The sequence below is a fragment of the Delphinapterus leucas genome, chromosome 20 (genome assembly GCF_059928025.1).
Source record: "Delphinapterus leucas isolate spDelLeu-1000000601 "Yukka" chromosome 20, BTC_Dleu_Yukka2, whole genome shotgun sequence".
NCBI lineage: Eukaryota > Metazoa > Chordata > Mammalia > Artiodactyla > Monodontidae > Delphinapterus > Delphinapterus leucas.
Window position 1 is genome coordinate 53,912,442 of NC_143148.1, and position 27,849 is coordinate 53,940,290.

General features: G+C 45.0%; 1 protein-coding gene and 1 pseudogene across 7 annotated transcripts in view; both read left to right on the forward strand.

The window, feature by feature from the left end:
- Positions 1 to 1,086: 1,086 nt before the first annotated feature.
- GAN (gigaxonin) overlaps positions 1,087 to 27,849 on the forward strand; it is a 93,239-nt gene continuing 66,476 nt past the window's right edge. For 4 of the 7 annotated variants that reach the window (XR_016391039.1, XR_016391038.1, XR_016391036.1 and 1 more), the window contains exon 1: positions 1,088 to 1,444. Coding sequence is in view for 1 of the 7 variants with exons in the window: in XM_089903340.1 (XP_089759466.1) it covers positions 1,278 to 1,444 (167 nt within the window). In the remaining 6 variants the exon portion in view is untranslated. Of the gene's footprint in view, positions 1,445 to 27,849 lie in introns of all 7 variants that reach the window. The other 3 variants (XM_089903341.1, XM_030761066.2, XM_089903340.1) reach the window with 2 other exon arrangements.
- Positions 1,634 to 27,845, forward strand: LOC149744709 (protein SLC31A2 pseudogene; annotated as a pseudogene).

The window sequence follows — 27,849 nt, forward strand, 5'->3', positions numbered from 1 at the left end:
TTCTTATAAGCTTGTTGAGCCCCTAATGTGTGGACAAAACGGGGGCTACATTCCACATTCCCATGTGCCCTTAGCAACCTTCCCAGAAACCTCAGACAGTATGGGGCTTGCTCTGCAGGCCAAGCTGCCCCAGATTTGCTTCCTGTCACCACCTTGATCTTAACTGGGTGGGGAGCCTGGTCACATCTGAACATCTGGCCTCTCTACCTTCCACCCCTTCAGCGTTTCTCTCTCTCTCTGAAATGTACCAACATCATGCAATTAGTTACTCAACCCAGAACATTATCCTGGACTCCCTCTCCCTTCTAATTCTGCCTATTCGTTTACAGCCATCCACTACTGTCCACCTCCATCATCACCCTTCCATTCCATCCAGGCCACCATTCCCTTCACTCAAGTACGGCAATATTTAAGCACTTTTCTGCCTTTGGCACCCCCCCCCACCAATTCTCCACGCAGCGGCTGAGTGATCTTCGTGAAACGACCTGCTAAAAACTCTCTCATGGTTCCTAACACCTACGGGATCAAGACCAACTTCCTTATCACTGCTAAGGAGGCCCTGCCTGCTTCTGCTCCATCTCCTCCCTGGCCGACAACCCAAACGCTCTTTTCAGGGCCTGGTTTCTCGGGTCTCTGTGCTCTTACCTGGGAAGCGCCTTTTCTCTCGTAAATAGCGAACGCTACAACTACTGCGCCCTCGCTTACATGCGTTATCTCACATGAATCCGCAACAACACTAAGCTATCATCTTCATTTTGCAGACGGACAAATTAAGGATGGGCACCTTACCCATGGTAACACAGCTAGTGAGTGGAAGAGCCGAGACTCGGATTCAGACTCACGGCGCAAGAGGCCACGGGCTTAACCACCGAGTGCCAGCCTGCCCGCACACCCCTCCATCGCTGCAGCGATCGCTTTCAGCGGCGGACCGCGCCGGGCAGCGCCCGTTCGGGGACCAGCAGCTCAGTAGGAGGAACGAGGCTTCGGATTGGCAGCCTCCGGCGACGCCGGGGGAGAGGGAGGGCACAAAGGCGCAGGGGCGTCGCGCAGAAATGACGCAACACCGCGGCTCCTTAAAGGCGCCGGACTCTCGAGCGGCGCACGGCGCAGGCGCGTTCCGGAGGCTCCCGATTTTGCTCGCATCGCTGGGAGCCGGCCCGGGCAGACGGGCGCGAGCGGGCTGTGCAGACGGGGCGTGCACTGGACGCGGGCGGCTCGAGGGGTCCGTTTGGGCGGCGTCCGGAACCCGACCGGCGGGCTGAGGAGCGGGCGCCGCGATGGCCGAGGGCAGCGCAGTGTCAGACCCTCAGCACGCCACGCGCCTACTGCGAGCGCTCAGCTCTTTCCGCGAGGAGTCCCGCTTCTGCGACGCGCACCTGGTCCTCGACGGGGAGGAGATACCGGTACAGAAGAACATCCTGGCGGCTGCCAGCCCGTACATCAGGTGAAGAGGGGGCCGGGCGGGGCCGCGCTGCCCGGAGCCCGGGGGCGGGGCGAGGCGGGCGTGTCCCCGGAGCCCCTGGTCCCCACCCCCCAGCTGCCGGGGTCCCTCTGGTCACCGCTTAGCGCGGTGTCCCTCCCGGCAGACACCCCGGCCGGGCCCCACTCGTAGCCTCCCCGCAGGACAGCTCCTATGGCTTCGGCCGGGCCGGGCCCGTGCCCCCCACAGGACCCCACTCCCCCTGCAGTTGACCCCGGACCTCAGTTCCCCCGCCCTCCCTCCTCGAGTTCCCACCACCCGGCGCTGGCCGGGGCCTCAGAACCCCGGAGGCCCCCAGACGCCGTTCTGGGCCGGACCCGGCCCCGCGACCGCGAGCAGGGCTTGGGCGGCGCCCGGGAAGAGCTGCCTCCTCGCCCCGGCCCAGCCCGCGGATCCCGGGTGAAGTTTGCCGGCCGTTCGCCTCCAAATCGACACATAGTGGGCCGGGCCCAGCGCCGCGAAAGCGGCCAGGGAGCGTCCCTCCCCCGGAGAAGCCAAACAAATACCTCCTCTCCGGGTGTTGGCAGAGGGAAAACCCTGTCGGATCTTTTTCTTAGGATGGACGATCCGACACCCCCTCCCCCCCAGCCCCAAGTTCTTCGCAAAAGTGACTTTCCACCCTTTGTGGGAACTCCTTTTAAAAAGAAGGGTAGTGCGTTATAGACGTTAAAGTAAGCTGTAGCACATTTTAAAAGACTTACTGTAATTCTCAGGATGCTGTTACAGCCCGAGGACCATGAGATTTTAGCGACTTACAGAAAGCATTTAAAACAAAGCTTAACCTGGTTTGCCAGCTCAGCTAACGAGGTGAATTAAAGGTTGATAGGACAGTGCTCATACAAGTGTGTCACATCTTGAGAGGGCTGTTATGTTACAGCAACTTTCTTGCAAACTGGGTTACTCTTTCAATAAAAAAAAAAAAATGCTAGAAGCTGGAGAAACTGCCTAGTAAGCTGGTTAAATATAGACTAAGAGTAGAGAATGTCACTAGAATTGACAGGTCAGAAAAGGCAAAATGATGTGCGCTGCATTCTTAGTGCATTGTCCTAGCAGAACTCGGCACACAAACTGCATTTTAACCTTTGCATTGGCAGACATTTGTGCTAAGTCAGAAGCAGTTCAAGTGCTCTGGTAACTTCTGGCTCCTCCTGGCTCCTCCTGGCTCTCTTAAATCCACTTGCACTCTTTCTTTGTGGATTTAAAGGTGCGGTTGGGGTGAGTTGTCATTAGTGTGGATTTAGATTGCCAACATGACAGATATCTCATAGCTGGCAGTTCAGAGCTTTGAGCAGTCAATATAAAATTGGCATCAGCAAGCCAGCGTCTTCCCTGTATCCAAAGTATTCCCTGTCTGGGGAAATGGTTAGGAAAACTACTTTAGATGTATTAGTGTAGTTCTGTAAGTGACATCCAGCTGGCTTAAAAGAAAATTGCAAATTACCAAATACATGCTCTCTATTCCCTTGCCGTGGTTCATTTTTCTCCATAGCGCTTGCCACTATAACATACCCTATATTTTATTCAGTTACTCTGTGGATCTTCCCCACCCACAGTGTAAGCTCCAAGAGGCCAGGGACTTTCCTTTCGTTCATTACCATATCCCTGGCACACAGAAAGACCAGTGCCTAGTGGTTAGCAGATGGGTTGACGCAGGGACTGCCTTCCTTTATGCCACAGAAGATTGGACGTGAGAGGACCGGCCCTGGTGCGTTTCCATTTCAGATGCTCAGTTGTCCCTGATTGAGAAGAGCCCTGCACCTGCTTTCTGCTCCCAGCTTTCACTCTTCTGCGAGTTGTCCGTAGATGACTTCATCTTGGCTTCAGCTCACTAGTCTGATAAATGAGGGATAAAATGCGTCTTCATCTCATTTAATCTTTGACCCACACTGTGAAGAAGTAGGTAATAGTGCTTTGAGCTGCTCACAGGTCTGCACACAGGTTTCCAAAGGTAGTGGTATCACTGCTATATCTGCTGAATTAGGAAAGGTGGGGCATCCGCTTGTGACATGGTGGCACGTATGAGAATATTTAGTAATGTGAAATGTTATTTAGACTAGCAGTATTTTTTTTCTCTATTTTTAGTTTGTTTTTTTAAGATTTATTTATTATTTATTTATTTATTTATTTATTTTATTCTTGGCTGCATTGGGTCTTAATTGCGACACGCGGGATCTTTGTTGGGGTACGCGGGATCTTTCATTGGGGTACGCGGGATCTTTCATTGCGGCGTGGGCTCTTCGTTGCGGTGTGGGCTCTTCATTGCAGTGCACGGGCTTCTCTCTAGTTGTGGCCTGAGGGTTTTTCTCTCTCTAGTGGCGTGCAGCCTCCAGGGTGCGTGGGCTCTCTAGTTGAGACACGGGAGCTCAGTAGTTGTGGCATGCGGGCTTGGCTGGCATGCGGGCTTGGTTGCCCTGCAGCATGTGGGATCTTAGTTCCCCCGACCAGGGCTCAAACCCGCGTCCCCTGCATTGTAAGGCGGATTCTTTACCTCTGGACCACCAGGGAAGTCCCGCTAGCAGTAATTTAGATGTGAAATATTACTAATCGTAGTAGCAGAGCCAAAAGGGACTTCAGACCCCTCTAATCCAATTCTGTTACTTTCCAGATAAAGAAGTGGTGCTCGGTGGGCATTAGTGATCTGTATTACAGTGAGGTTATTAGCACTTAATGGTTGAACTAGAATTAGACTGCAGGTTAATGACACCTAGTCTCCTACTCGTTTACCATACCAAGCTACAGCATTACTCACATGTAACTATTCTTTGCAAGTCAGTAAGCGGTAGAGTTTACACAATATGTTATGATTTACGTGCTTATTAAGTACTTTCACATGCTGTCTCACTTTGATTTTCATTTTCAACCATCTTGTACAGTAGGCAGGGCAGATATTTTTGACATTTTACAGATAAATATGAATTAGTCAATATGTGTTTTTTCAGTGACTAATTGCTGTAACTTTATTTGACTGTTGAAGTGGTATATTTGTTCTTGGGGTTCTTTTAAAATTATCAATCTCAAGGCTACTTCAAAGTAATGTGACTAATTTGTGTTACTACTTAGAAACAAACTTTAATTTTTGACACCAATGATGTTGGGCTTTTATAACATCTTTGTTTTGTTTGAATGGAACTTAAAGAATTCTATTGAAACAAAATGAGTTTGTATGTTCTAGAACTTGATGTTTCTCACTTTCCCTTTGGAAGCTTAAGCATTTAGGTCTGTGATATCATTAATATAGGGATTGGGAGTTCAAAAGTTTGGTAGTCTCTGAAGTTTTATAAAAATCTGAGTTTTGTTTAATGTCTTCAGTTAGCCTGGTTTTAGTAACTGTCATAGGGGTCTGAAGTTGTGCAGTTTAGAAACAATGTTATATATTGCTTCTGTATCATCAACCAAGGGAACCAATCCAACACTGTTGCACTAGGAATTAAAACAACTCATTTGGCATACTTTCTACTAAATATAGAAGTCTTTTAGCCTTACTGGTTTACTCTTTTCCTGTGCTTTATCTTTGGTTTAACATTTGTTTTTCCTCCGGGTCGTCTTAGCAATCTTACTGCCTTAGAAACACTTTCAGTATAAAAGGAAAAAGCCAGAAAAAACCCAAGTTCGGCCACAAAACCCCAGTGATAACCTGAAAGAAGATTATGTAGGGTATGTGTCACGCAGCCTAAGATTCAAATGCTGCAGGGAGGACAGGCAGGAGCTTCCATAGTTCATCACTCACCCCAGTAAGTGGGAAGCTACTTTCCCAGCATGCCCTCTGCCCAGCATTTTCTCATGATCCTGAATGACATTTTTCCTTTGGTTTGTTGGGAAAACAAAATCTAAATGTAGCTGACGACCTTTAAGAATGATGACATTGAATTCATAGCTTATAACAACGACCCACAGCAACCCTTTCCTTCCTCAGCAACCCTGAGACCTTCTGGGAAAGGTTCCCTGAGGCTTATAGGAAATTTCCTTTTCTCTTGAATATTGCAAAGTTTGCTTTGCTTCATGTCTGAGGCTCTTCTCATGCTGGCACAATTCCCTTGATCTGATGTGGAGTTCAGGCTCCTCTCTTTCATGAGCTGTGGTTCTTCGAGGGTAATGTATGTGAAAGGATTTGGCAATGAATTGCCGTGTGATTCTGCAGTGGCATTATAGTGGCTCTGTACAGGTTCCAGTCCCGTATCCACTTTTGGGAATTTTGGTTTTTCTAGGGAATCTGTTGGAATGTGAGTTCGTTTAGCTTTTAGTCCTGGAGAGTAAAGGAAAGAAAGATTCCCAGGATTTTGGGATCCTTTGATGAGTTAGCCAACAATAAGAATGGCAGTTTTTGTCCCTGTTTTTTGAGAGAAAGCTGGTCTAGTGAGGGTGGAGTGGAGGCATTGGGCCTAGAATCCAGCCTGGATCATCTTGGACAACTTTTCTGGGCCTTAGTCTTCTCATCTGTGAAGTGAGGTTGATTGGGCTCCGTGCTGTTTTCGGTCCGCTTGGCGTGTCTGTGTTGTGGGGAGCGAGTCTGTCTCTGTTCTTACGGCTTTACTGTATCATGTAAAGTTTTGTTGCCCATTGATGTTAAGGCCTTTCCTTTGCCCTGTCACACAGGACGTGGTTGGGTATTCTGCTGTATAAATCCAGCCCTGTAGAGTTGTTTTGTAACAAGCATTTATTTTATGCTGTTAATCTGGGTGCTTTCCAAGGCCTAGTTATTGATGAGCCTGTTTTGCCATTTAAATCTAAAATTTGACTCATAGATGATGCTGATGAAACTTCTCAAGGAGATGGATGTGATCTCTGTAGGAGTCCAAGTTTCATGGTGATGCAGAAATTGTTATCATCCTTTCTTTGGGTACTTGAAATCTGCCCTGTATTTTATGAGCAGTAAAGTCCAGTAGTGTTGTCTGCTATGTGCAGAGCAAGCTGTCAGCCCCCAAGTCCCTTTTCTTTCACTTGTGCTCTGAGTTCATAGTCACCTGTGTATATAGCAGCTCATGAATGATTGTCAGAAGGGTTTTGTATAGCGATTGTAACCTGTTAAGTTTCTTAGTTCTCAAGGGTTCAGCTAGAAGCTCCCGGTTCTGAGACTGTTGCTGAATCCTGAGCAGTCTTTAAATCAAATCAGCTTTACCTACTGCTTGCTATCCTCTGATGGTGATGGGAAATACATTGGGCCTGAAAATCTTTTGATGGATCTAGGCTTCTTTGTTTTTATCCACCTACTATAAGGCATCCCTTACAACTGCTTAAAAAGATGAAATCTGTCCTGAAGGGCTTACAGTCCCATGGTTCAAAATGATCGTCTCCATCCTTCTCCTCCTCTTCCTGCCCCCCTCCTCCCCTTCCCTTTCCCCCTTTCCCTCCCCTCCCCCTCCTCCCCTTCCCTTTCCCCCGTCTCCCTCCCCTCCCCCTCCTCCCCTTCCCTTTCCCCCTTTCCTTCCCCTCCCCCTCCTCCCCTTCCCTTTCCCCCTTTCCCTCCCCTCCCCCTCCTTCCCTTCCCTTTCCTCCTCCCCCTCCTCCTCTTTAGTACTTGCAGTCATATTTGATTAAACCCTTTTCTTAACGTGAGTTTTTCAAAACCAATATTAAAGTATGTTCTCTTTCAGAAGATCGAAGAAGTATTTTCTCTGGGCTTCTTAAGGAAACTAAGAGCTTGTGAATTGGAGCTCTAAGTTTAACATAGATTACTTATTTCAGGTGAAATATGTGTGTTTATTTGTACAAGGCAGCGGTTGCCACGCTTAGTAGCAGTGAATGCTCTAATTCTGGACAGGTTCTCGGAAGGTTTCAAACGATGAAACAAATCAATAAAATTCTTGTTAGACTAGTGAATCTAACATAAAGTGAAGTGTTGAATGTTTAGATTTATTGTAGAACTTTCCTGAGGGTTGTCATTTTGAGTAATAGTAATGTGATAGAAGTAAATCCTAGCTCCACTGAATACCAGCTGATAAGTTCTCCCTCTTTTACCTGTGCCCTCTGACTTTTACCTCTTCTTGCAGTGTGTATTTTCCTCTGCAAGTCCTCTTCAGTGTTCTTAAAGAAATTTTTATTATATAATTTAGAGAGTCAAGCAAAGTGCTTTTCCACATAGAAAGGTTGGTTCCTTGGATTTAGATTTGGATAATAGAGACTGAGCATCCAGATTACAAAACCGCCTTATCCGTTGTTTACACTGTTAGTCGGTCTGTCTCATGATATCAAAGTGAGGCTTAAAATCTATAATCCATAAAGAAAACATAATTAGGACAAATAAGGAGTTGTTTGGATTCATCCTTCAGAAGGATAAATATCTATCACTTTGTGCACTAGAGCTATAATATAAATGCATAATTTTAAAGTTGGAATCCTAGGTTAAGGGTGGAGGTGCGGGGGTGTGGGTGTGACAGTTGGCAGGTTAGGGCTGCAGCCTTGAATTTGAGTGCTTCCCATGGGTCCTCTGCCTCCTAAGACCCGATGAGTCCAAAGAAGGAAGGAGATCAAAGATGGCAGCTGTAGCTCTATGGAGGGTAAAGGTCATGTGTCCATCTAAACGTCCTCTGTCACTCAGGTGGAGTTCTTGACCCCCGTGCTCAGAAGAGCAGAGACTGAAGTCGTTTTCCGAAGTGTTGCCAAAGAATATCTTCACCACACAATGATCTAATGTCTCGTGTTTGCTGCTTCCATTTCTCTGTGGGAGTAAATTATAATTTTTTTTCTTCTTTTCAGAGAGTTTTAGAAAAATAGAATGCTTAGGGAAAAATAAGATCTTGGTGAAGTATTTTGTTAGATAAAACAGTTAGCCTTCAGGCAGTAAAGCTTTGGGAGGCAGCACATATCAAGTGGAAGGGGGGAAGACTGGTTTTTAAAAACAGACTGTTATAATGGGATATAGACCAATACAGTGTCCTTCATTTTTCTGTTTAGAGTTAACGTGCTAATGGATATAGAACCTTAAATGTACATCTTTGTTCATAGGTATTTTGTGATTCTCTCAACTACTAAGTATTTTGGTATCTTTTTAGGAGCAATTTTAAAGACCATTTGACACTTGTGATTTTTATGTTAACACGATAAGATGAGTAGAAATATTGTAAAACATAGTTTGATAGTCATATTCGCATTCATCATTAACCAGTTGCCTGTGCCTCTGAATAATTGTAAATTGTCTAGTACTGTTGAGTTCAAAATATTTTCAGACTTTTGTCACTGAAATTGTTTATATGAGTCCATCCCTGAATTGGAGTAAATTGCATATTTAGGGTGTGAGGTTGGGATGAGTCTCTTCTGACACTTAGAGCACATTCACTGGGAGTGGCCGGCAGTGTGAGAAAGGTGGAATTGAGAAAAGCCATGGGAATCCTTAGAAAGAAAGGTCATTGATCACTGATTTCTCTTCTTTCCTCGCTGGAGCCCACTTCTGCTTCAGGGATAGAATTGGAGGCCAGCAGAACCCAGGGTCTTCTTGAATATTCCATTTGGTTAGTCAAGGGAAGAGTTTCCCACCTCCGTCCAGCTTTTCCTCCTGTGCTAAAGCTGGTATGGGAAGTTCAGACTTACCTCGCAGATTAGAGACTTCTTTCAGGTGTTGTTGGTTGGTTGGTTGGTTTATTTTCCTGCCTGACTTCTTAACACTGCTGCTTGTATGAGCAGAGCTACCAACTTTGTTCCTTGCCCAAAAGGGAGAATCCCTGTTGCTGGCCGAGAGGGAGCAAAATTTTCATTTCTCTCACCTCCTGCAATGGAACAGGAGAAGAATAGGTGCTCTGTTCCCTTTCCTTACTGTTTTCCTATTGATAGGAAAGGGGACTATGAAAATGTGCACTATTGTCAGGCTGCTGGTACATTCTTTAGAAATGTCATCACCACCTTAACCCATATGCTTGTGGGATTGTGCTCACCAATAATGAAGTACAGTTCAAGAATTAGCATTGTCATAAGTCATTGAAATGCGTCATGTATTAATTCATGACGGAGTTCCCTGTCAAGGGACCTTACATAACTAGTGTTGACTAATTAGGGTTAATCATTCCTTCAACAAACACACAGGAGACACCAGCTGGGTGCTGGGGGCAGACGGGCAGGAGTTTGTATTTCATGGTGTGCGGAGTGTTACACCTTCCCAGGCTCCATTGTCTTTCTTATGTGCTGGCTGCCACTGGAGTGTATATTCAGTGATCTCGCACAAGCACCGTCAGAACTGAGACCGAGCACGTGGAGATCACAATCACTCAACTTATTTTTTCCACCTGTGGGGCCAGTAAAGGAAAGAAACATAAAGCTAACAGTTTTTAAATTATCTTTGACGTTCATTTAATTTTTCACTACTGTACTGTGTAGTGTGGTAGTACCAGGATTTTAAGAATGGGAAAAGAGGGCTTCCCTGGTGGCGCAGTGGTTGAGAGTCCGCCTGCCGATGCAGGGGACACGGGTTCGTGCCCCGGTCCGGGAAGAGCCCACATGCCGCAGAGCGGCTGGGCCCGTGAGCCATGGCCGCTGAGCCTGCACATCTGGAGCCTGTGTCCCGCAACGGGAGAGGCCACAACAGTGAGAGGCCCGCGTACTGCAAAAAAATAATTAAAAAAAAAAAGAATGGGAAAAGAAGAGATTGACTTTATTTTTGGAGTCGTCACTTCTGCTCTAAAACGTATAATTAAGATGTGTGGCACATACATACAACGGAATATTACTCAGCCTTAAAAAGAAACGAAATTGAGTTATTTGCAGTGAGGTGGACCTAGAGTCTGTCATACAGAGTGAAGTAAGTCAGAAAGAGAAAAAAAAATACAGTATGCTAACACATATATATGGAATCTAAAAAAAATGGTTCTGATGAACCTAGTGGCAGGACAGGAATAAAGTTGCAGACGTAGAGAATGGACTTGAGGACACGGGGAGGGGGAAGGGTAAGCTGGGACAAAGTGAGAGAGTGTCATGGACATATATACACTACCAAATGTAAAATAGAGAGCTAGTGGGAAGCAGCCTCATAGCACAGGGAGATCAGCTCGGTGCTTTGTGACCACCTAGATGGGTGGGAGGGAGGCTCAAGAGGGAGGGGATATGGGGATATATGTATATGTATAGCTGATTCACTTTGTTATACAGCAGAAACTAACACACCATTGTAAAGCAATTATACTCCAGTAAAGATGTTAAAAATAAAATAAAATAAAGAGTATACTTAGGGCTTCCCTGGTGGTGCAGTGGTTGAGAGTCTGCCTGCCGATGCAGGGGACACGGGTTCGTGCCCCAGTGTGGGAAGATCCCACGTGCCGCGGAGCGGCTGGGCCCGTGAGCCATGGCCGCTGAGCCGGCGCGTCCAGAGCCTGTGCTCCGCAACGGGAGAGGCCACAACAGTGAGAGGCCCGCGTACCGCCAAAAAAAAAGAGTATACTTAAATGACTCATCTGATCATTCGCTACTATGTTAGTAACCGCAATTAATCACATGTACAGAAACAACTTTTTTAAATAGAATTATTTATTTATTTTTGGCTGCTTTGGGTCTTCGTTGCTGTGCGCGGGCTTTCTCTAGTTGCAGTGAGCGGAGGCTACTCTTTGTTGCAGTGTGAGGGCTTCTCATTGCTCTGGCTTCTCTTGTTGTGGAGCACGGGCTCTAGGCGCGCAGGCTTCAGTAGTTGTGGCTCGCGGGCTCTAGAGTGCAAGCTCAGTAGTTGTGGCGCACGGGCTAAGTTGCTCCGCGACATGTGGTATCTTCCCGGACCAGGGCTCGAACACATGTCCCCTGCATTGACAGGCGGATTCCAGAAACAGCTGTTTTTAAGTAGAGAACATAGATCCTTGGCCAAGGTTTCCTAAATGCTCGTTCATTCATTAAACTTTTCTTGAGCGTCTACGTGTGGTGCTGCCGTGCTCTGGGCTTTCAAGGCTCCGGCATCCGCGGACTCCAGCTGGGGAGGCAGACAATGAAGAGGCCTCCTTACAGAGAGACGTGAGGGATGGACGTGGCTGCCGCTGTGGATGGGTGAGAGGAACACCACTCTGAGGAAGTGCCGCTTCACCTGAGATCTGGAGGAGAGCTTCAGTGTGAGCAGAGCTGGGGGCAGAGGGGCAGGGCACCGGCAGCAGAAGTGCTGTGCTCCGGAGACAGACTCAGACTGGCACAGCCGCGGGGCGGAGAACAGCAGCGTGAGGAGATGATGAGCGGCAGGTAGTGTGGCAGGAAGCCAGACTAGAGGGGTAGCAGGGCCTCGTAGTCCTGAGTTCAGGTCGGCACGTGCACTGCTTGCTCCCCAGCAAGATTAAACTTTCGCAGGAACGTCTCCCAGAGGGGCTGTGTGTGGGGAGCCAGCTGGGGAGGTGGCGGGTGTGGGAAAGGGACCTCAGAATTTTTTCTGACATGGGTCATTCCACGCAAGAGAGTTTAGGTTTTATTATAAGGCTTTAGGTTAGGCATTGATGGGAGTCATTTAGGAGGGCACTGCAATGGTTCTGACAGGAAATGAGGGTGCCCTGGGCTAGGGTGGGTCCGTGGACTTGGAGTGAAGTGGCTGTAGTAGGGAGATTAGCAATAGGACTTGTTGGTGAGAAAAGGGAAAGACCCAGGAGAGCCCAGGGTCACTTCCTCAGTATCCTCAGTGACCAGTGCTTATCATCACTTACTGTGGGTATAAGGACAGCTGTAAAAGACTCTGTGGAGCACAGCATCTGTCCTCAGAGTTTACAGCTTAGTTGTGAAGGCACAAAGTGTAGAACCAAGGCTCTTTTAATTGCATAGACACTTCTAGTCATAGGAGTTCCAAGGAGGAAGGACCCCTTGCGTGATCCCGTAAGGTTTCGTAAATAGAATTGAACACGGCCTCGGGGAGGAGTTGGAGATGGGTGGGTGGGCGGGTAGGGGAAGAGGAGGGCAAGGAGAAGGGTTCAGGTGAACAAAGGTTTGAGTGCGGGGGCTTGTTTGCGCCCAGGGTAGTAAGTATACTTCCCCGGGCTGGACTGGAGCCTTGGCTAGGGATGGGGGCAAGTGCTGGTGGACGGGCAGGTCAGGACGGCATTCCCGAGTGCCAGGCTAGGTCGCTTAGATTTTTCTTTTTTTTTTTTTTTTTTAACGTCTTTACTGGAGTATAGTTGCTTTACAGTGGTGTGTTAGTTTCTGCTTTATAACAAAGTGAATCAGTTATACATATACATATATCCCCATATCTCTTAGATTTTTATTCAGTCTTTCACCAGTAGTACTAGTGATAGAAACAGAGCTCTGCTTTAAGAAGGTGACTTGGCGGTTGTTTGTTCACAGGACCGAGACGGGGACCAGAGTTGCTTACGGATTCAGGTCAGCACCCTGTGGCACTGTCCCGCACCGTGTCAGTAGTAATGACCGAGGTCGGGATTAGAGGAAGAAGCAATCGACTGCTAATGGATGTGGGAATTAGGCTGAGGGAGAGGGAAGAGCTAAGAGGTTTTGAGGCCAGCTGCTTAAGAAAAGTGGCGAAGGTAACATCTGTCTTCGATGTGTCCTATTCAAGGTAGCATCGCTCTATAAACCCCTTAATTACATTCTATGGAGTGTGACACTTACCTGCGAATGTGTGTGTTTCTCACCTCTGCCTCTCTTGACTTCCTGCTTTTTACTGGCAGAGGAATTCCTGTTCATCCTTCAGGACCCGGTATCCCTTCCTTTGTAACATTTTCCCAATTCTGCCAAATAATCCCTCTGTCCTGCAGGCTTCTCTGTAGTGTATGGCGTGTACCTCCAGTGTACCACGTGTCAGTGCCCCACTGACTTTTATTCAGTGGGGAGAAATAGAACAGACAGATGGACTGGGTGCTTTTAAAGCGTCTTTTATCTCTAGGGTCAGAGGCACAAAACCTATTAGTGGAAAGTCTGTAGGTAAGAGACTTGACTAGGCCGCGGTCTAAGTACTGATGAAGAAGTAGAAGGTCAGAGTTCAGGATGCTGTATACACTGCTTCCAAATAAGACGAAACTTTTGGCTGTGGCGTTTTGCTGTGTAGCTGAATATGTACTGGGGACTGGGGGAGAGGGACAGAAGAAACCATCTTAGAACAGATTTTAACCAGAAGAGAGTCTTTACTTTTGTACTGTTTCACATGGCGCAGTCAAGCTCAACAAAGTCCATTTCTGGTGCCAAGAAACCTGGGAGAAGGGTCCAAATTCTTTATTCAAAAGTAGTAGCTCCAGTGAGAGAGCTTTTGTCACAACATGACTAAAGAATTAATAGGGAAGCATTCATTCCCTTGACAACATTTTGGAAGGCATTTTCAGCTTCAGGTTGTTTAGAGAAGTTTATAACAGTAGATTATAAATTAAGAAGGCGCCAGAAGCAGAAAGATCATTGTGAGATGCTGAAGTGCAACTCATCCTGAGCTGCCTCTCATTTATTAAAGAAGACTTAAAGGGGGTGTGTTTCAGGCTGTAGTTGATTTTTGGTTTTGGTTTTGTTTTCCTAGTCCCACTATCCTTTTTTAAAAAGAAAAAAAGAGCTTCTTAACCGTCACGTAACACTTTGGTTTGAACTCCTTTGAAAGGATGAATACAGGGCTTCCCTGGTGGCGCAGTGGTTGAAGGTCCGCCTGCTGATGCAGGGGACGCGGGTTCGTGCCCCGGTCTGGGAGGATCCCACATGCCGTGGAGCGGCTGGGCCCGTGAGCCATGGCCGCTGAGCTTGCGCGTCCGGAGCCTGTGCTCCGCAACGGGAGAGGCCACAACAGTGAGAGGCCCGCGAACCGCAAAAAAAAAAAAAAAAAAAGAAAGAAAGGATGAATACAAAGACAAGAATAAATTCATATAAATTCTTACTTCTCCTTTGAATTTATTCAGGAGTTCCACTTTGCCTTTGAAAAGACATAAACCTTCCTTCTGACTCTTTACATTGGGAAGAGGGAATAGAAAGTGAGTAGAAATATGGACCTACTTCTGCAGTATGAAATTTCTGTAGCATTCAGTGCCATGGGTGTACTGCAGCAAAGAAGACCCAGGTCCACCAGTTTTTAATTAGAGAAGACGTGTGAGAATGCCCCCCAGATCAAAGGGGCTTACTCTTTAGATGGTTATATATTTCCATGGACTCTTTTTTTAATATATATATATAAATTTACTTACTTATTTATTTTTGGCTGTGTTGGGTCTTCGTTGCTGCACATGGGCTTTCTCTAGTTGTGGTGAGCAGGGGCTACTCTTCGTTGCGGTGCGTGGGCTTCTCATTGCGGTGCTTCTCGTTGCGGAGCACGGTTTCTAGGTGCGCAGGCTTCCGTAGTTGTAGCACGCGAGCTCAGTAGTTGTGGCTCGTGGGCTCTAGAGCGCAGGTTCAGTAGTTATGACGCACAGGCTTAGTTGCTCCACGGCACGTGGGATCTTCCCAGGCCAGGGCTCAAACCCGTGTCCCCTGCATTGGCAGGCAGATTCTTAACCACTGCGCCACCAGGGAAGCCCTCCATGGGCTCTTAAGGTTATAGGAGGAGCCTCTTTTAAACAGCATCTGAAAAATCATACCTGAGGAGAACATCTGGAACTATTTGACAGGCTGAGGCATGAATGTCTTTCTTTTATTTCCAAAAAGTCAGGGTGTGACCAGAACAAGGAATCAGGCTTGTTTCATCCTAGAAGAATTTTTGGCTTCGCAAGTTGCTGCCTCATGATTCTGTCTTTGAACTCACCCTAAAATTTTTTGTTTGTTTGTTTGTTTGTTTTTTCACCCTAAAATTTAAATATGCATTTTCAAACCTTGTCTTTTAAAAGGTAAATTTTATTGACTGCTTTACTTTCAGATGTACAAGAACTAGATGTAAATTTTAAGAATTTTTTATACAAAAAGTTTTATGGAAAACCACATGAGGGTTCAATTATTTATGTCACCCTAAGTTCTGGTTCTGACCAGGGTACGTAATATATTGTTACAGTTGTATTCTATATGTACATATTATTTCTGGTTCATCTTTTCATTTGAAGTCAAGTTGTGTCCCTCTTATATCTCAGTGTAATGCCCATATTCACTTTTAATAGCTATTTGTTATGACGTCATATTGCTGCTCCATATAATTTGCTTCATCATTCCTCTTTGACATTTTAATTTGCAGTTATTTTTTTCTTCTGAATAGTCACTATAAACAAATTAGGGGGAAAAAAAAGACTCTTGGTTGTTTTTTCTTTGTATTTTTTGTGGGTAAACCCACTGTGGGGACTATGTCCCAGGCATATCTGTTTCTGAAGATAGAAACAAATTTGTTCTTATTGTATGAAACCAGATTACTGTCCAGGAAGACTGGATTATCATATCAAGACCCTGGCAGTGTATATCTGATTATTTTTTTTCCCCTCAGGTTTATTACCATTGCCTGGTCCCTTTTGCAAGTGGTTTCTCAAAGCTATTACTATTTTGCATATTATTACTATTTCGTTAGGCTGGATTTCTAAATGTTGTATGTTTGCCATGGTAAAAATATTTAGAGCAGGGTTTGGCAAACTTTTTCTCTAAAGGGTCAGAAATATTTTAGGCTTTCCAGTCCACATGTGGTCTCTGTCACATACTCTTCTTTGTTTGTTCTTATTTTTAACAACAACCTTTTAAAACATAAAAACCATTTTTAGCTCAAGGGCCATACAAAAACAGGCTGTGGGTTGTAGTGTGTCAACCGTGATCTAGAGTATTTGAGTTTTTAAAATTTGGACATAAAACCTCTAACGCTGGTGATCATCCTTAATGCAGTTTAAATGTCAGGCCGTGATTTGCATGCCGGTCTTCCAGAGAGCAGAGGCTGGCAGTCAAGGCTGATTCTCCCTGGCTCCCTCACCTGCTCTCCCCCCCGCCCCCCGTATTCATCTCTTTCTTCTTGGATGGTCTGTTGTGTATCCTCTTCCTTCTCCTTAAAAAAAAATTTTTTTTTTCCTTCCTTTCTGGCTGCTTTTCCCGAGCATGAAAGTATGGTTAAGTCCTTTCCAGCAACCGGCACTTAGGAGATGTGCAAATGTTGAATGAATGCGTCCGTTAAAAGCAAACATACTCTGCACCCTCTTCTAACAAGTGCACGATTTCCTTGACTTTGCTCCAGTGATTCTTGAAGGAAGAGTCTGTATCTCATCCTCGGTCTCACCTCCTGCTTCACTCTGCCCATAGGCTCGTGACTTCTCACTCCATTAAAACTGTTCTTTCGAAGATTGCTAAATATAATGGCCAAATCAAGTGAAAATTTTTTTTTATTGAAGTAGAGTTGATTTACAATTTTGTGTTAATTTCTGCCATACAGCAAAGTGATTCAGTTATACATATATATATATATATATATATACATTCTTTTTTTAAATATTCTTTTCCGTTATGGTTTATCATAGGATATTAAGTATAGTCCCTGTGCTGTACAGTAGGACCTTGTTGTTATTCATTCTATATATAAAAGCTAACATCTGCTAACCCCAAATTCCCAATCCATCCCTCCCCCAGTCCCCTCCCCCTTGGCAACCGCAAGTCTGTTCTCTATGTCTGTGAGTCTGTTTCTGTTTCATAGAGAAGTTCATTTGTGTCATACTTTAGATTCCACATATAAGTCATATCTTATAGTATTTGTCTTTCTCTTTCTGACTTACTCAAGTTCAAACTTTTAAGTGCTTCTCGCACTCAACCTGTCTACTGTGTTTATCACTCTAGGGCATTTGCTTGACCCTCAGGCTCTCCAGGCCTCTGTGACACCTTTGTCCCGTTTCCCCCACAGTCTCCTTTTCTGGTTCTTTCCTCATCTGTCCCTAAACGTGATGTGGCACAAGCTTCTGTCTTCTCCCTGTACTCTCCCCACGACAGTCTCATCAAATCAGCACCAAAGGTGCTGCTGCCCCCTCTCTTCTGAGCCCCAGGCCTGGACATCCGACGGCCAGCTACACGGCCACCCCACACCCAGTCAGGTCCAGTTCCCTCTGCCCCCAGGCAGGTTGTCCTTCATTACCAGACTCTCCAGGAGAAACGGGGGAGTCCTCAGGGCGCCACCCCCTCCGTTACCCTCCTGGAAGCTGTCTCTTCGTTACCATCGCCGGCACTTGTGCTCTAGCTTCCATAATTCCTGAGTTGTGGCAGGATCTCTGCTGGTTCATCAGTCTCCCAGAGCAGCCACCAGAGTGATGTTTCTAGAATGTAATTAGATAATGTTTGAAACTCCAGTGTCTTTGGGGATGTGGCTGATTCAGGCGCTGGGGCAGGAAGAATATACTATGTGCCTGGAGCATTTGTGCCAGAAAGTAAGGTAAAGAGGTGCTCAAAACAAGATAGAGGCTTTTAGAAAGAGCACAGACTTGGCCTGAAAGAAGTCCCGACGGCCAGAGCTGGAATGATTTGAGCAAGAAAATGAATACCAACAACATTGGATTATAATCCATAGAATAAAGAAATACCTATGTGTCTATGGATAAATAAATGGTTGGATGGATAAATAAATTAATGGTGGAGAAGAAACAGTTCTTTCTTACAGAAGAATTTCAATTAATAAATGTAGAAGAAGGAATAAGAGAATAGGAAATCATCCATTGAACACCACAGTAATAATGGAGACTAAAATTAGTGGACAAGAGTTTGAAGAGAAAAAGGATATTTGCATATTCTCACATTACCTCTTCTGATATATTTATTAATTACAAAGGGAAAAATAGTATCTTAGAGTGGAGAAACCTAACAGCACCTAACCAAGTGGCCAAGGTTAAGGTCAGCACATTGACACATGGTTAATAACATGCCCAAGGTTAATAGCATATTGACATCATGTTTTCCCTGACGTGACAGGCACAGCATCACTTTGGTAGTATCCCTGCCAGAAATGCTCAGCCTCAGTCTAATCATAAGAAATTAAACCCAAGTTCAGGGACATTGTACAGAATAATTGACCAGTGCTCACCAAAGTGTCAGGTCTTTAAAGATGAAGAAAGACTGAGGAACTGTCACAGGTTAGGGACACAACAACTAAATGCAGTTTGGAGCCCTGGATTGGGTCCCAGAATGGAGAAAGGACATTAGGGGGAAAACTGGTTAAATTTGAATAAAGTCTATAGTTTATTGAATAGTACTGACCAGTCTTTATTTCTCAGTTTTGATCATTGTACTAAGATTATATAGGTTACATACCAAGTGAAGTAACCAGAGAAAGACAAAGATCAAATGATGTTGCTTATATGTGGAATCTTAAAAAAAAAAAAAAGATACAAATGAACTTATTTACAAAACAGAAATAGACCCACAGGCATAGAAAACAAACTTATGGTTACCAAAGGGGAAAGGAGGGGGGATATATTAGGAGTTTGGGATTAATATATCCACACTACTATATATAAAATAGATAACCAACAAGGACCTACTGTAGTACACAGGGAACTCTACTCCATATTTTGCAATGACATGTAAGGGAAAAGAATCTGAAAAAAAATAGATGTATATGTATGTATAACTGAAACACTTTGCTGTATACCTGAAGCTAACACAGCATTGTAAATCAACTATACTTTAATAAAAAATTTTTAATTAAAAATTTTTTCTATTTTAAAAATAAAAAAATTTTTTTAAAGACTATGTGATTTATTAACAGTAGATATGCTTCATGAAGGGTATACAGGAACCCTACAATTCTTAAAAACTTTTTTGTGAGTTTAAAATTATTTCAAAATGAAAAGACTTTTAAGAAACTCCTCACGAGTGTCTCCATTTCCCTCAAGGTGAAGTCCACATTCTTTTGCATGGTCCCTCGACTTGGGTTTGTTTGATTTTTTACAATTCGATTGAGGTTACTCGTTTTTGGCAAGAACAGCACACGAGCGATGCTGCACCCTCCTCGGTGCATTGTATCAGGGGTCCGTGTTGGCAGCTTGTCCCAACATCAGTAGTGTTGATTTGATCGCATGGTTAGAGATGATGTCCGCCAGGTTAATCCACTCCTTTTCTCTTTGTACTTAACATGTAATTAATGGGGCGAGACTTTGAGATTATGTAAATATTGCATTCCCCATCAACTTTCTAGCTTTAGCATCCGCTTATGCTCTGTAACTATCACTCCTTCTGTATGTATTAGTCGGGCTCCTAAATTTTAGGCTTAAGCAGCTGGGTAGGAAATCGTACCGTTTACCACGATGGGGACGGTAGAGGGAGGAACAGGCTTTCAGCAGGTCGGGACAAAGATTTATTGTGGAACGTAAAGGGTACTTTATCTAGAGGCTTCAGATGAGGGGGTTAAAACCCAAATTCCTAGAAGTGACTGGTAACATTTCATTTTACTAACATTAAGACCATGGTTAGAAGTGACAGTTGGTCAGTTCCTCAAGGGTGGGGACCACCGGCTGGTTGAGATACAGTGTCTAAATCCATGCCCAGTGCTGAATGCTGTGCCCGGGCAGTGAAGGGACTAGCTGTGCAAAAACAGAGTCACCATTTTTATGGGTTTGGTCTCACTTTACAGCTTTCCCTCTGGCAATCGCTGCGCTTCTGCCAGGAGTAATTAATGTCACCCGTGGTCGTGTACACCCACTGTCCCTGTGATATTTCGTGGATACCACCTCCCTCCCTCCCTCCCTGTCCGCTCCCCCCACCCCCAACACTGGCTCACAGTCTACACAGTTTCCTTGAGCTGTCCCTGTTTGAGGTGTAATTGACACTTTCCACGTTCTCTTTTCAGAAAACATCACCTTCCCTGAGGTAAATTTCTATTTTGTTCACATCACATGACTGGAAGGCATATAGTTTGTGTTTTCGTATCTCTTCCAGATATTGATGTCATAGGATGTGGTTACTCAGAGCAGATCTAAATATGAAACGCTGTACTTCATCTTCAGAGTGGATGATGTGATAAGAGGAGGAAGATGGAAAACATTTTTGTGAATCCTCACGTGTTGTGTGATCAGGGAGCGGGGAGGTGGTCAGGGACAGATAGGACTGTGGCCTCTGCATCCTCTGTGGTGAAGGGGCTCTGCTTCGGCTTCATTCCCAGGGGCTGGTTTGGCTGACACCTGGACAGTAAGCCTTTCCTTTTCTGGAAACCTTTCCTAACCTTCGCACTTCTCCATCACTCTGTAGCTCCTAATTTCCCATGCAGTGCACCAGTTATGGTGAGGGGAAGGCAGCGAAGCAGGGCAGGATGGAGCGCCAGGCAGTTAGGCACATTCACAGATGACAGGCCTCCCCTACGGCCAGTTTACATTCGGGCCTCAGCACAGAGGCAGGTGATTGCATCAGGGGCCTCTGGATAGTGGAACATTTGAACATTCAGTTCCTGAATGCTGACTACAGCACACCCTGGCTCGGATACCGGGGGAAAGCAGCACCTTCCCCTCAGTGCAGACCAACCAGCGGGTGCTGTACAGGGGAGCATACAGATGCTTAGCTGGTGAATGATGCCCCTTCTGAACACTTGTGCTCATTTTGTTTCGGAGCCAAATGAAAACAGCAACTGATCATTGCAGCTTTAACATCCATTGGTTCCCCCGCCTGGCTGTGTGCTGTTACCAAGTTCATGATATTTTTCAAGTGCCCATTCAGTACTGGACACTTTATGGGGTATGGAGGTAGGGCAGTGAACAAAACAAAGTCCCTGTTTTCATGGATGTAAACATTAAACAAATGCCGTCTATTAGATGGTGGTAAATTCTAGGAATAAAATAAAGCAGGGAGGGGAGTGGGGATGTTATTTTATTTAATTAATTTATTTATCTATTTTTAAAATTTATTTTTGGCTGCTTTGGGTCTTAGTTGCTACACACAGGCTTTAGTTGCGGCGAGCGGGGGCTACTCTTCGTTGTGGTGCAGGGGCTTCTCTTTGCTGTGGCTTCTCTTGTTGCGGAGCACGGGCTCTAGGCGTGCGGGCTTCAGTAGTTGTGGCACGTGGGCTCAGTAGTTGCAGCTCGCGGGCTCTAGCGCGCAGGCTCAGTAGTTGTGGTGCATGGGCTTAGTTGCTCCACTGCATGTGGAATCTTCCCAGACCAGGGCTCGAACCCGTGTCACCTGCGTTAGCAGGCAGATTCTTAACCACTGCGCCACCAGGGAAGCCCAGGGGCTGTTATTTTAGATAACAAGGTACCTGGGCCACTCTTTGGAGGTGTTCCTGGAGTAGAGACCTGAAGTCAGTGAAGGATTAAGTCTTCCTTCCACTAATCAAGGAAGTGGGAGGTGGAGAGAGTATTCCAGGCAGGAGGGAATACATCAGAATAAGCTGGGAAACGTTTAAAATATACGTTGTCTTGGACCTGACATAATTGGTCTAGGACCTGCTTTTCTATAAAAACTCTTCAGAAGCTTCTGGGAAGCAGAGCTACTCTTAAAATCCAGTAAAAGTATGAGTCATTCCAGGATCTATATGAGGAAAACAGTGTTGATGGTAAATAAGTAAAAACCATAATCCCTCTGGGTAAAAAGAATTGGAGGCAGGGCTTCCCTGGTGGCGCAGTGGTTGAGAGTCCGCCTGCCGATGCAGGGGGTGCGGGTTCGTGCCCCAGTCCGGGAAGATCCCACATGCCGCGGAGTGGCTAGGCCCGTGAGCCATGGCCGCTGAGCCTGCGCATCCAGAGCCTGTGCTCCGCAACGGGAGAGACCACAACAGTGAGAGGCCTGCGTACCGCAAAAAAAAAAAAGAATTGGAGGCAAAGAGAAATGAATAGAGGAAATAAAAGGAAATAATGAAGGGAAAGAAACAGTCTTGAACCTTAATGAGAATGCTATTCTTATAATAAAGTTTGATTCTTAGAATAATAGAGGACTGCGGCTCTGGTCCGCATTTCTACTTTTTCTTTGGCACCTCCTGCTCAGAGTGAACCAATGTCCTGCTGGTGGCAGTTCCCAGACGGGCCACACAGCACCATGCCTGAGTTTTCTCGTGGTTTCCTCTGCTCACTGCTCCCTGACTTGGCTCGGTCTTGTGGGAGGAGCATTGCAAAGATTAGTTAGCCTATGTAGGTTGAGGTGCTGTGCAAGGGGAGCTTACCTAGAGGTTGGCCGGTGGCACCTAGCTCATATCCCGCCGTGTGCCTCGGGATCTCCTTGGACCTCCCTCTGGGACACCTGGTCACGTGTCAGACATCTGTGTAAATGCTTTTCTCCTGTGTAGATGGAATTCTTAGGTGGCAGGAACTGGGAGATAGATGGGTTCCTGCATTCCCATCCACCAAAAAGCAAGCCTTGTCGTGAGAGGATGCCATCTGTTGATGGAAATATTACCTGCACATTTATATTTCATAAAGTTGACTGGGACTAAAAAATTACATTTTAAAAAGAGACTGTCTTTTTTAGAGCAGTTTAAGGTTCACAACAAAATTGAGAGGAAGATAGAGGTTCCCCATATACCTCCTACCTACTTCCGCTTCTCTTTGATTTCTGGAGTGTCCACAGTCCTGCAGGCATGGCCCTTTCGGTGTTGGTCGTCTTGCTCCTGGCTGTGTTGTATGAAGGCATCAAGGTTGGCAAAGCCAGGCTGCTCCACCAGGCCCTGATGAGCCTGTCCATCTCCACCAGCCAGCAGCTCATCGAAGAGACAGACCAGAGTTCTTCAAGCTCAGAGTCCCCTGCAGTCAGCAGAACCCACCTCAGGTGGTTCTTGTGTCACTTTGGCCAGTCTCTACTTCATGTTGCTCAGGTGGTCATCGGCTACTTCATGATGCTGGCTATTATGTCCTACAACACCTGGATTTTCTTTGGCGTGGTCCTGGGCTCAGGTGTGGGCTACTACCTAGCCTATCCACATCTCAGCATGACTTAGCTGGTGACAGCTGTGCAGGCTCTGGGGGCTGGAGAGAGCTGGGGCGCCTCTTTCCAGACATTGAACTTCCAGCCCCATGTCTCCTTTTTCTTCTGTTGGTTGTTCTCACGGCATTCCCAGCTCCTGGAAACTTTGAGCTGAAGCCAGCACTTGCTCCCTGGAGTTCAGAGGCCACTGCAGCTCCTCAGCCAGGCTGCAGAGGGCCCAAGCATAGTCTTTCTGTGCCTTAAGAAGGCTGCTGTGACCAGAGGGTGGATGGAGAGACCAGAACCCGGGGGGCAGGTTTCATGATGATGGCAGCATATGCTGGGACCTGTTTCCCTTTCTTGGGGGAAGAGTGATAGCAGACTAAAGGCAGAGAAGCAGGACTGTTAGCAAGGCTTTGACCTATCCTCCAAATAGAGTGAGCTTCTCCCATCAGACAGCACTGCCTGCAGGAAGATGATACTTTAATGGCTTTAGGTGTCAGGGAGCTCTTCATGGCCTTAATGCCCCCCTCTTATTCTGATCCTCCTTCTATGCAAAACCAAGAACTGCATTGAATACTATTCAATACAGATGTTCTTTATTTATTACTTACTGCTCATCCATAATGATCTGGTAGGGAAACACGACTCATCCATTTAAAATACTGAGTAAGCCACAGGGGGTAATGACTGAAGATGCAATAAGCAGTCAAACCAACGCATTACACAAGTAGAGTTAGGTGGGGCTCTTCAGATATGTGAACCTTTTCACTTTCAAGAAAAGGGAAGAATAGACCCAGGGAGAGAAAAATCACTGCTGTACACTGTAATGTCTACACTCAAGTACCTCATGGGCTAGATGAAAGATGGTCTGAAGCTTTGAGAACTTAAAAAGAAATATATTTTAATAAATATATATTTTTAAATAGTCAGAAAAAACCCAAACAGAACATGTGTAGCCTCCCCCATGCTCAGCATCGCCCACCAGAGGGGAGCCTTTGTTACAACTGATGATGCTCCATTGACACATCATCCCTCAGGGTCCATAGTTTACGTTAGGGTTCACTCTTGGTGTATATTTTGTGGGTTTGGACAGATGCATAATGACATGTATCCACCATTGTAGTAACATACTGACTAGTGTCACTGCCCTGAAATTCCTCTGCCCTAAAGATCCTTTTTTGGTGTGGTTTTTAGGAGCTCACAAAGACAAAAAAAGGAGGAGGGGGCATCTGTAAAACAGGCTCCCCACAGGAGCAGACATCATTAGTTGGGCCTCAGTGGGCAAATGCAGTGCTGAGCCCACGCCCCTCTGCCCTTGAGAGCTACCCAGGTTGAGGTGACATGAATCATTTGAAACCGTGTGAGTAATGCCCCTGAATTTCCCTGGAGCTTCTGTAAAGCTTGACTCCTTGAGCATTACATTCTCTTGCATCCTATTTGAGGAGGTTTCCTTGCTTTTATTGGAGACAAGCTTTTGCATCCCGGGGGAGGAAAAGTCACTTAGATGTCTTCTGTGTCACTGTTATATCAGATCCCGTTCAGTAACGTCTCCCGTAGGAGGAGGACCAGGACTGATTACCTGGGGTGTTTGTTATGACGTTTAGACACACCGGACTTTTCCAGCCATTGGAAGCCAGTTAGAAGAGGATAGTATACAACCAGCAGAGGACTTTGCTCTGTTACACTTTTTTAAAAGTCGTAGACCTCTTTCATAGATGTAAAACTTTGAATCATACCAGCTTCTTTATTAGCCAACAACTTTTTTCTTATAAAACGTCTTTCCAGTGTTGTCAAGAGAATGAAAAACTGATTTTGTTTCACTTGTGTTTAAGTTTAATAGAACAGAAAATAAATGCTTGCCCAGAGGGTAGGTGACAGGAGGGAAAATGAACTTGCACTGCATCACCCACAGAAGGCATATTGTAAATCCTATGAAACTGATTGAGTTGGCTGGACTTTAAACTCTAGGACTCAACAGAATATGTCTCCAGAGCTGAGTCTCCGCCTAACTTTTTGGTGTGTTTCAGCAGTTTATCCCAGAAGTGCTCAGGGGTGGGGAAGCCCTCAGATCACCTTATTTAACCTCTTCTTTTTACAAATGAGAGAACAGGGACAGAGGGGGGCAATGTTTTGCCCTAGAAACAGAAAACTGGGGAAGAATGTGATAGGCATGGATATTTATATCTGAACACTGGAGGCCCAATCTTACAATACTCCCCATTATTTCTAGTTTTTTCAAAGAGTGTTATGAAATTCTCAAAGTGATGTTTTAAGACTACGGCAGTTTCTAGGAGAGAGTTTGTAAATTGACATCACATAATAATAATAAAAACAAGGATTTTGTGACTTCCAATAAATTTACATATGACTCTATATCTTCCTGGGGTGGAGATACAAAACAGAAAAGAAGAGGGAGAGGGGCAATATCAGGGTAGGAGATTAAGACGACAAACTGTTATGCATAAAATAAGCTACAAGGATATATTGTACAACACGGGGAATATAGCCAGTATTCTATAATAATTATAAATGGAGTATAACCTTTAAAAATTGTGAGTCACTATATTGTATACCTGGAACTTATATAGCATTGTACATCAACTATACTTTAATTAAAATAAGAAAGGAAACAGAAGAGTTGATTTACTTCCTGATATATATGGACTAACTTTAGAAACAAAACTATTGGTTATTAACCCTTTGGCTTAGTTTTTTTTGTTTTTTTTTTTTAATTCATTAACTCATTCAGTCCAGTTCATTGAATTCTCAGTTATATGTGACAGAGAAGATAGAAATGATGTTCAAGGTGAGAAAATTCTAGATTTAAAAAAGGGAAAATACAGAGAAAATGTGTTGGTAGATATTGGGAAAATCAGGGTATTTACTGGAGGAAAGAAATGTGAAACAGAATGCAACAAAAACTGAAGGGATATAGAGATTTACTTGGGGAATGGGGGAGGGGGAAGTGAAGACAAAAAGAGGGAAAATAAGTCCAGGTTTCTAAATGAGAAAGGGATGGCAAGTATCCAAGCAATGAAAGAAGGGGGAACTTCCCTGGTGGTCCAGTGGTTAAGACTCCGTTCTTCCAATGCAGGGAGTGGGGGTAAGATCCCTGGTCAGGGAACTAAGATCCTGCATGCCCCACGGCAAGGCCAAAAAAAAAAAAAGTCTTATAAAAATATTGGATCACTATAAATCGACTATACTTCGAATAAAAAATTTTAAAAAATAGAAGTGAAAGAAGGAAGTAACTGCAAATGACAGCAGGCTGTGAAGCAAGACAGTTTCACAGCAGGTCTCAGTGACTCTTAGTGTCTAAGACGGATAAGGGCTAACGGCCAACTTTCACTATATTCCTGACAGACAGATGGATATCAGCCTCCTGAGAAGTCACCTGCAGGCTGGTGATGGTCTGTGAATTGTCACCTGGCCATGATAATATAAGTACACACGGAGAGTAAAAGTTAGAAACTCCTGTAGCAGTTTGACAGAATAATTTTATGTCCGTTGAATCTAATGATAAAAGAGTTGGGGCCACAGGAATTCCCTGGCGGTCCAGTGGTTGGGACTCTGTGCTTTTATTGCCGTGGCCCAGGTTCAATCCCTGGTCAGCGCAACCAAAAAAAAAAAAAAAAAAAAAATTAAAAAAGAATTGGGGGGCTTCCCTGGTGGCGCAGTGATTGGGAGTCTGCCTGCCGATGCAGGGGACGTGGGTTCGTGCCCCGGTCCAGGAAGATCCCACATGCCGCGGAGTGGCTGGGCCTGTGAGCCATGGCTGCTGAGCATGCGCGTCCGGAGCCTGTGCTCCGCAACGGGAGAGGCCACAACAGTGAGGGGCCCGTGTACCGCAAAAAAAAAAAAAAAAAAAAAAAAAAGAATTGGGGCCTGTATTTTATGTCTTTTAAATTTTGTTTTTTAATAACTCATCATGTTTTATTAAGGTATAATTGACATAGAACATTATATTAGTTTCAGGGTGTACAACATAATGATTTAATATTTGTGTATATTACAGAAGAGTCACCACAGTAAGTCTAGTTAACATCTGTCACCACACGTAGTTACAAAATTTTTTTTCTTATGGTGAGAACTTTTAAGATCTGCTCTCTTAGCAACTTTCAGGTATTCAGTACAGTATTATTAACTAGGCACCGTGCTGTACACTTCATCCCCATTACATTTTTATCGTATTTTACAAAAGATTCATCTGAGATGGGTTAGAAATACAAAAACACACATGGATAATTTGAGAAGCATCACTTAACCCCTTGCTACTCAGAGAGGTCTGGAGGGGTCTGCGTCACTGAGAGTGTTACCAATGCAGAAACTCAGCTCCCACCACAGACCTTCTGAAAGCTTGAGAAGCTCTGTGCTTCAGACCTTTCAACATTGAATGCATGAAACTATTAGGAAGTTCTTCCTTGTATTGATTCTAGCTCTGCTTCACTGTACCTGAGATCCTGCAGGAAAAACATCTCCTGTGACAGCTCTTCAGATATTTAAAGACTGTTGTTAATTCAAAAACTTATTTTACAAATCATTATTGAACATCCATTCTTTGTAAACTGACAGGCTACATTGTAGGGTTATAGTGATAAAGAGGACTCTGACCCCAAGGAACTTGAGGTTAATAAAGGAGAGAGGAAATGGGCTTTGTACATAAATACCATCATACAAGACAGGACCTGATGATCCCACAATATCAAGTGCTGGGGAAATTGATAACATGAGGAATTCTTTTCACCCGC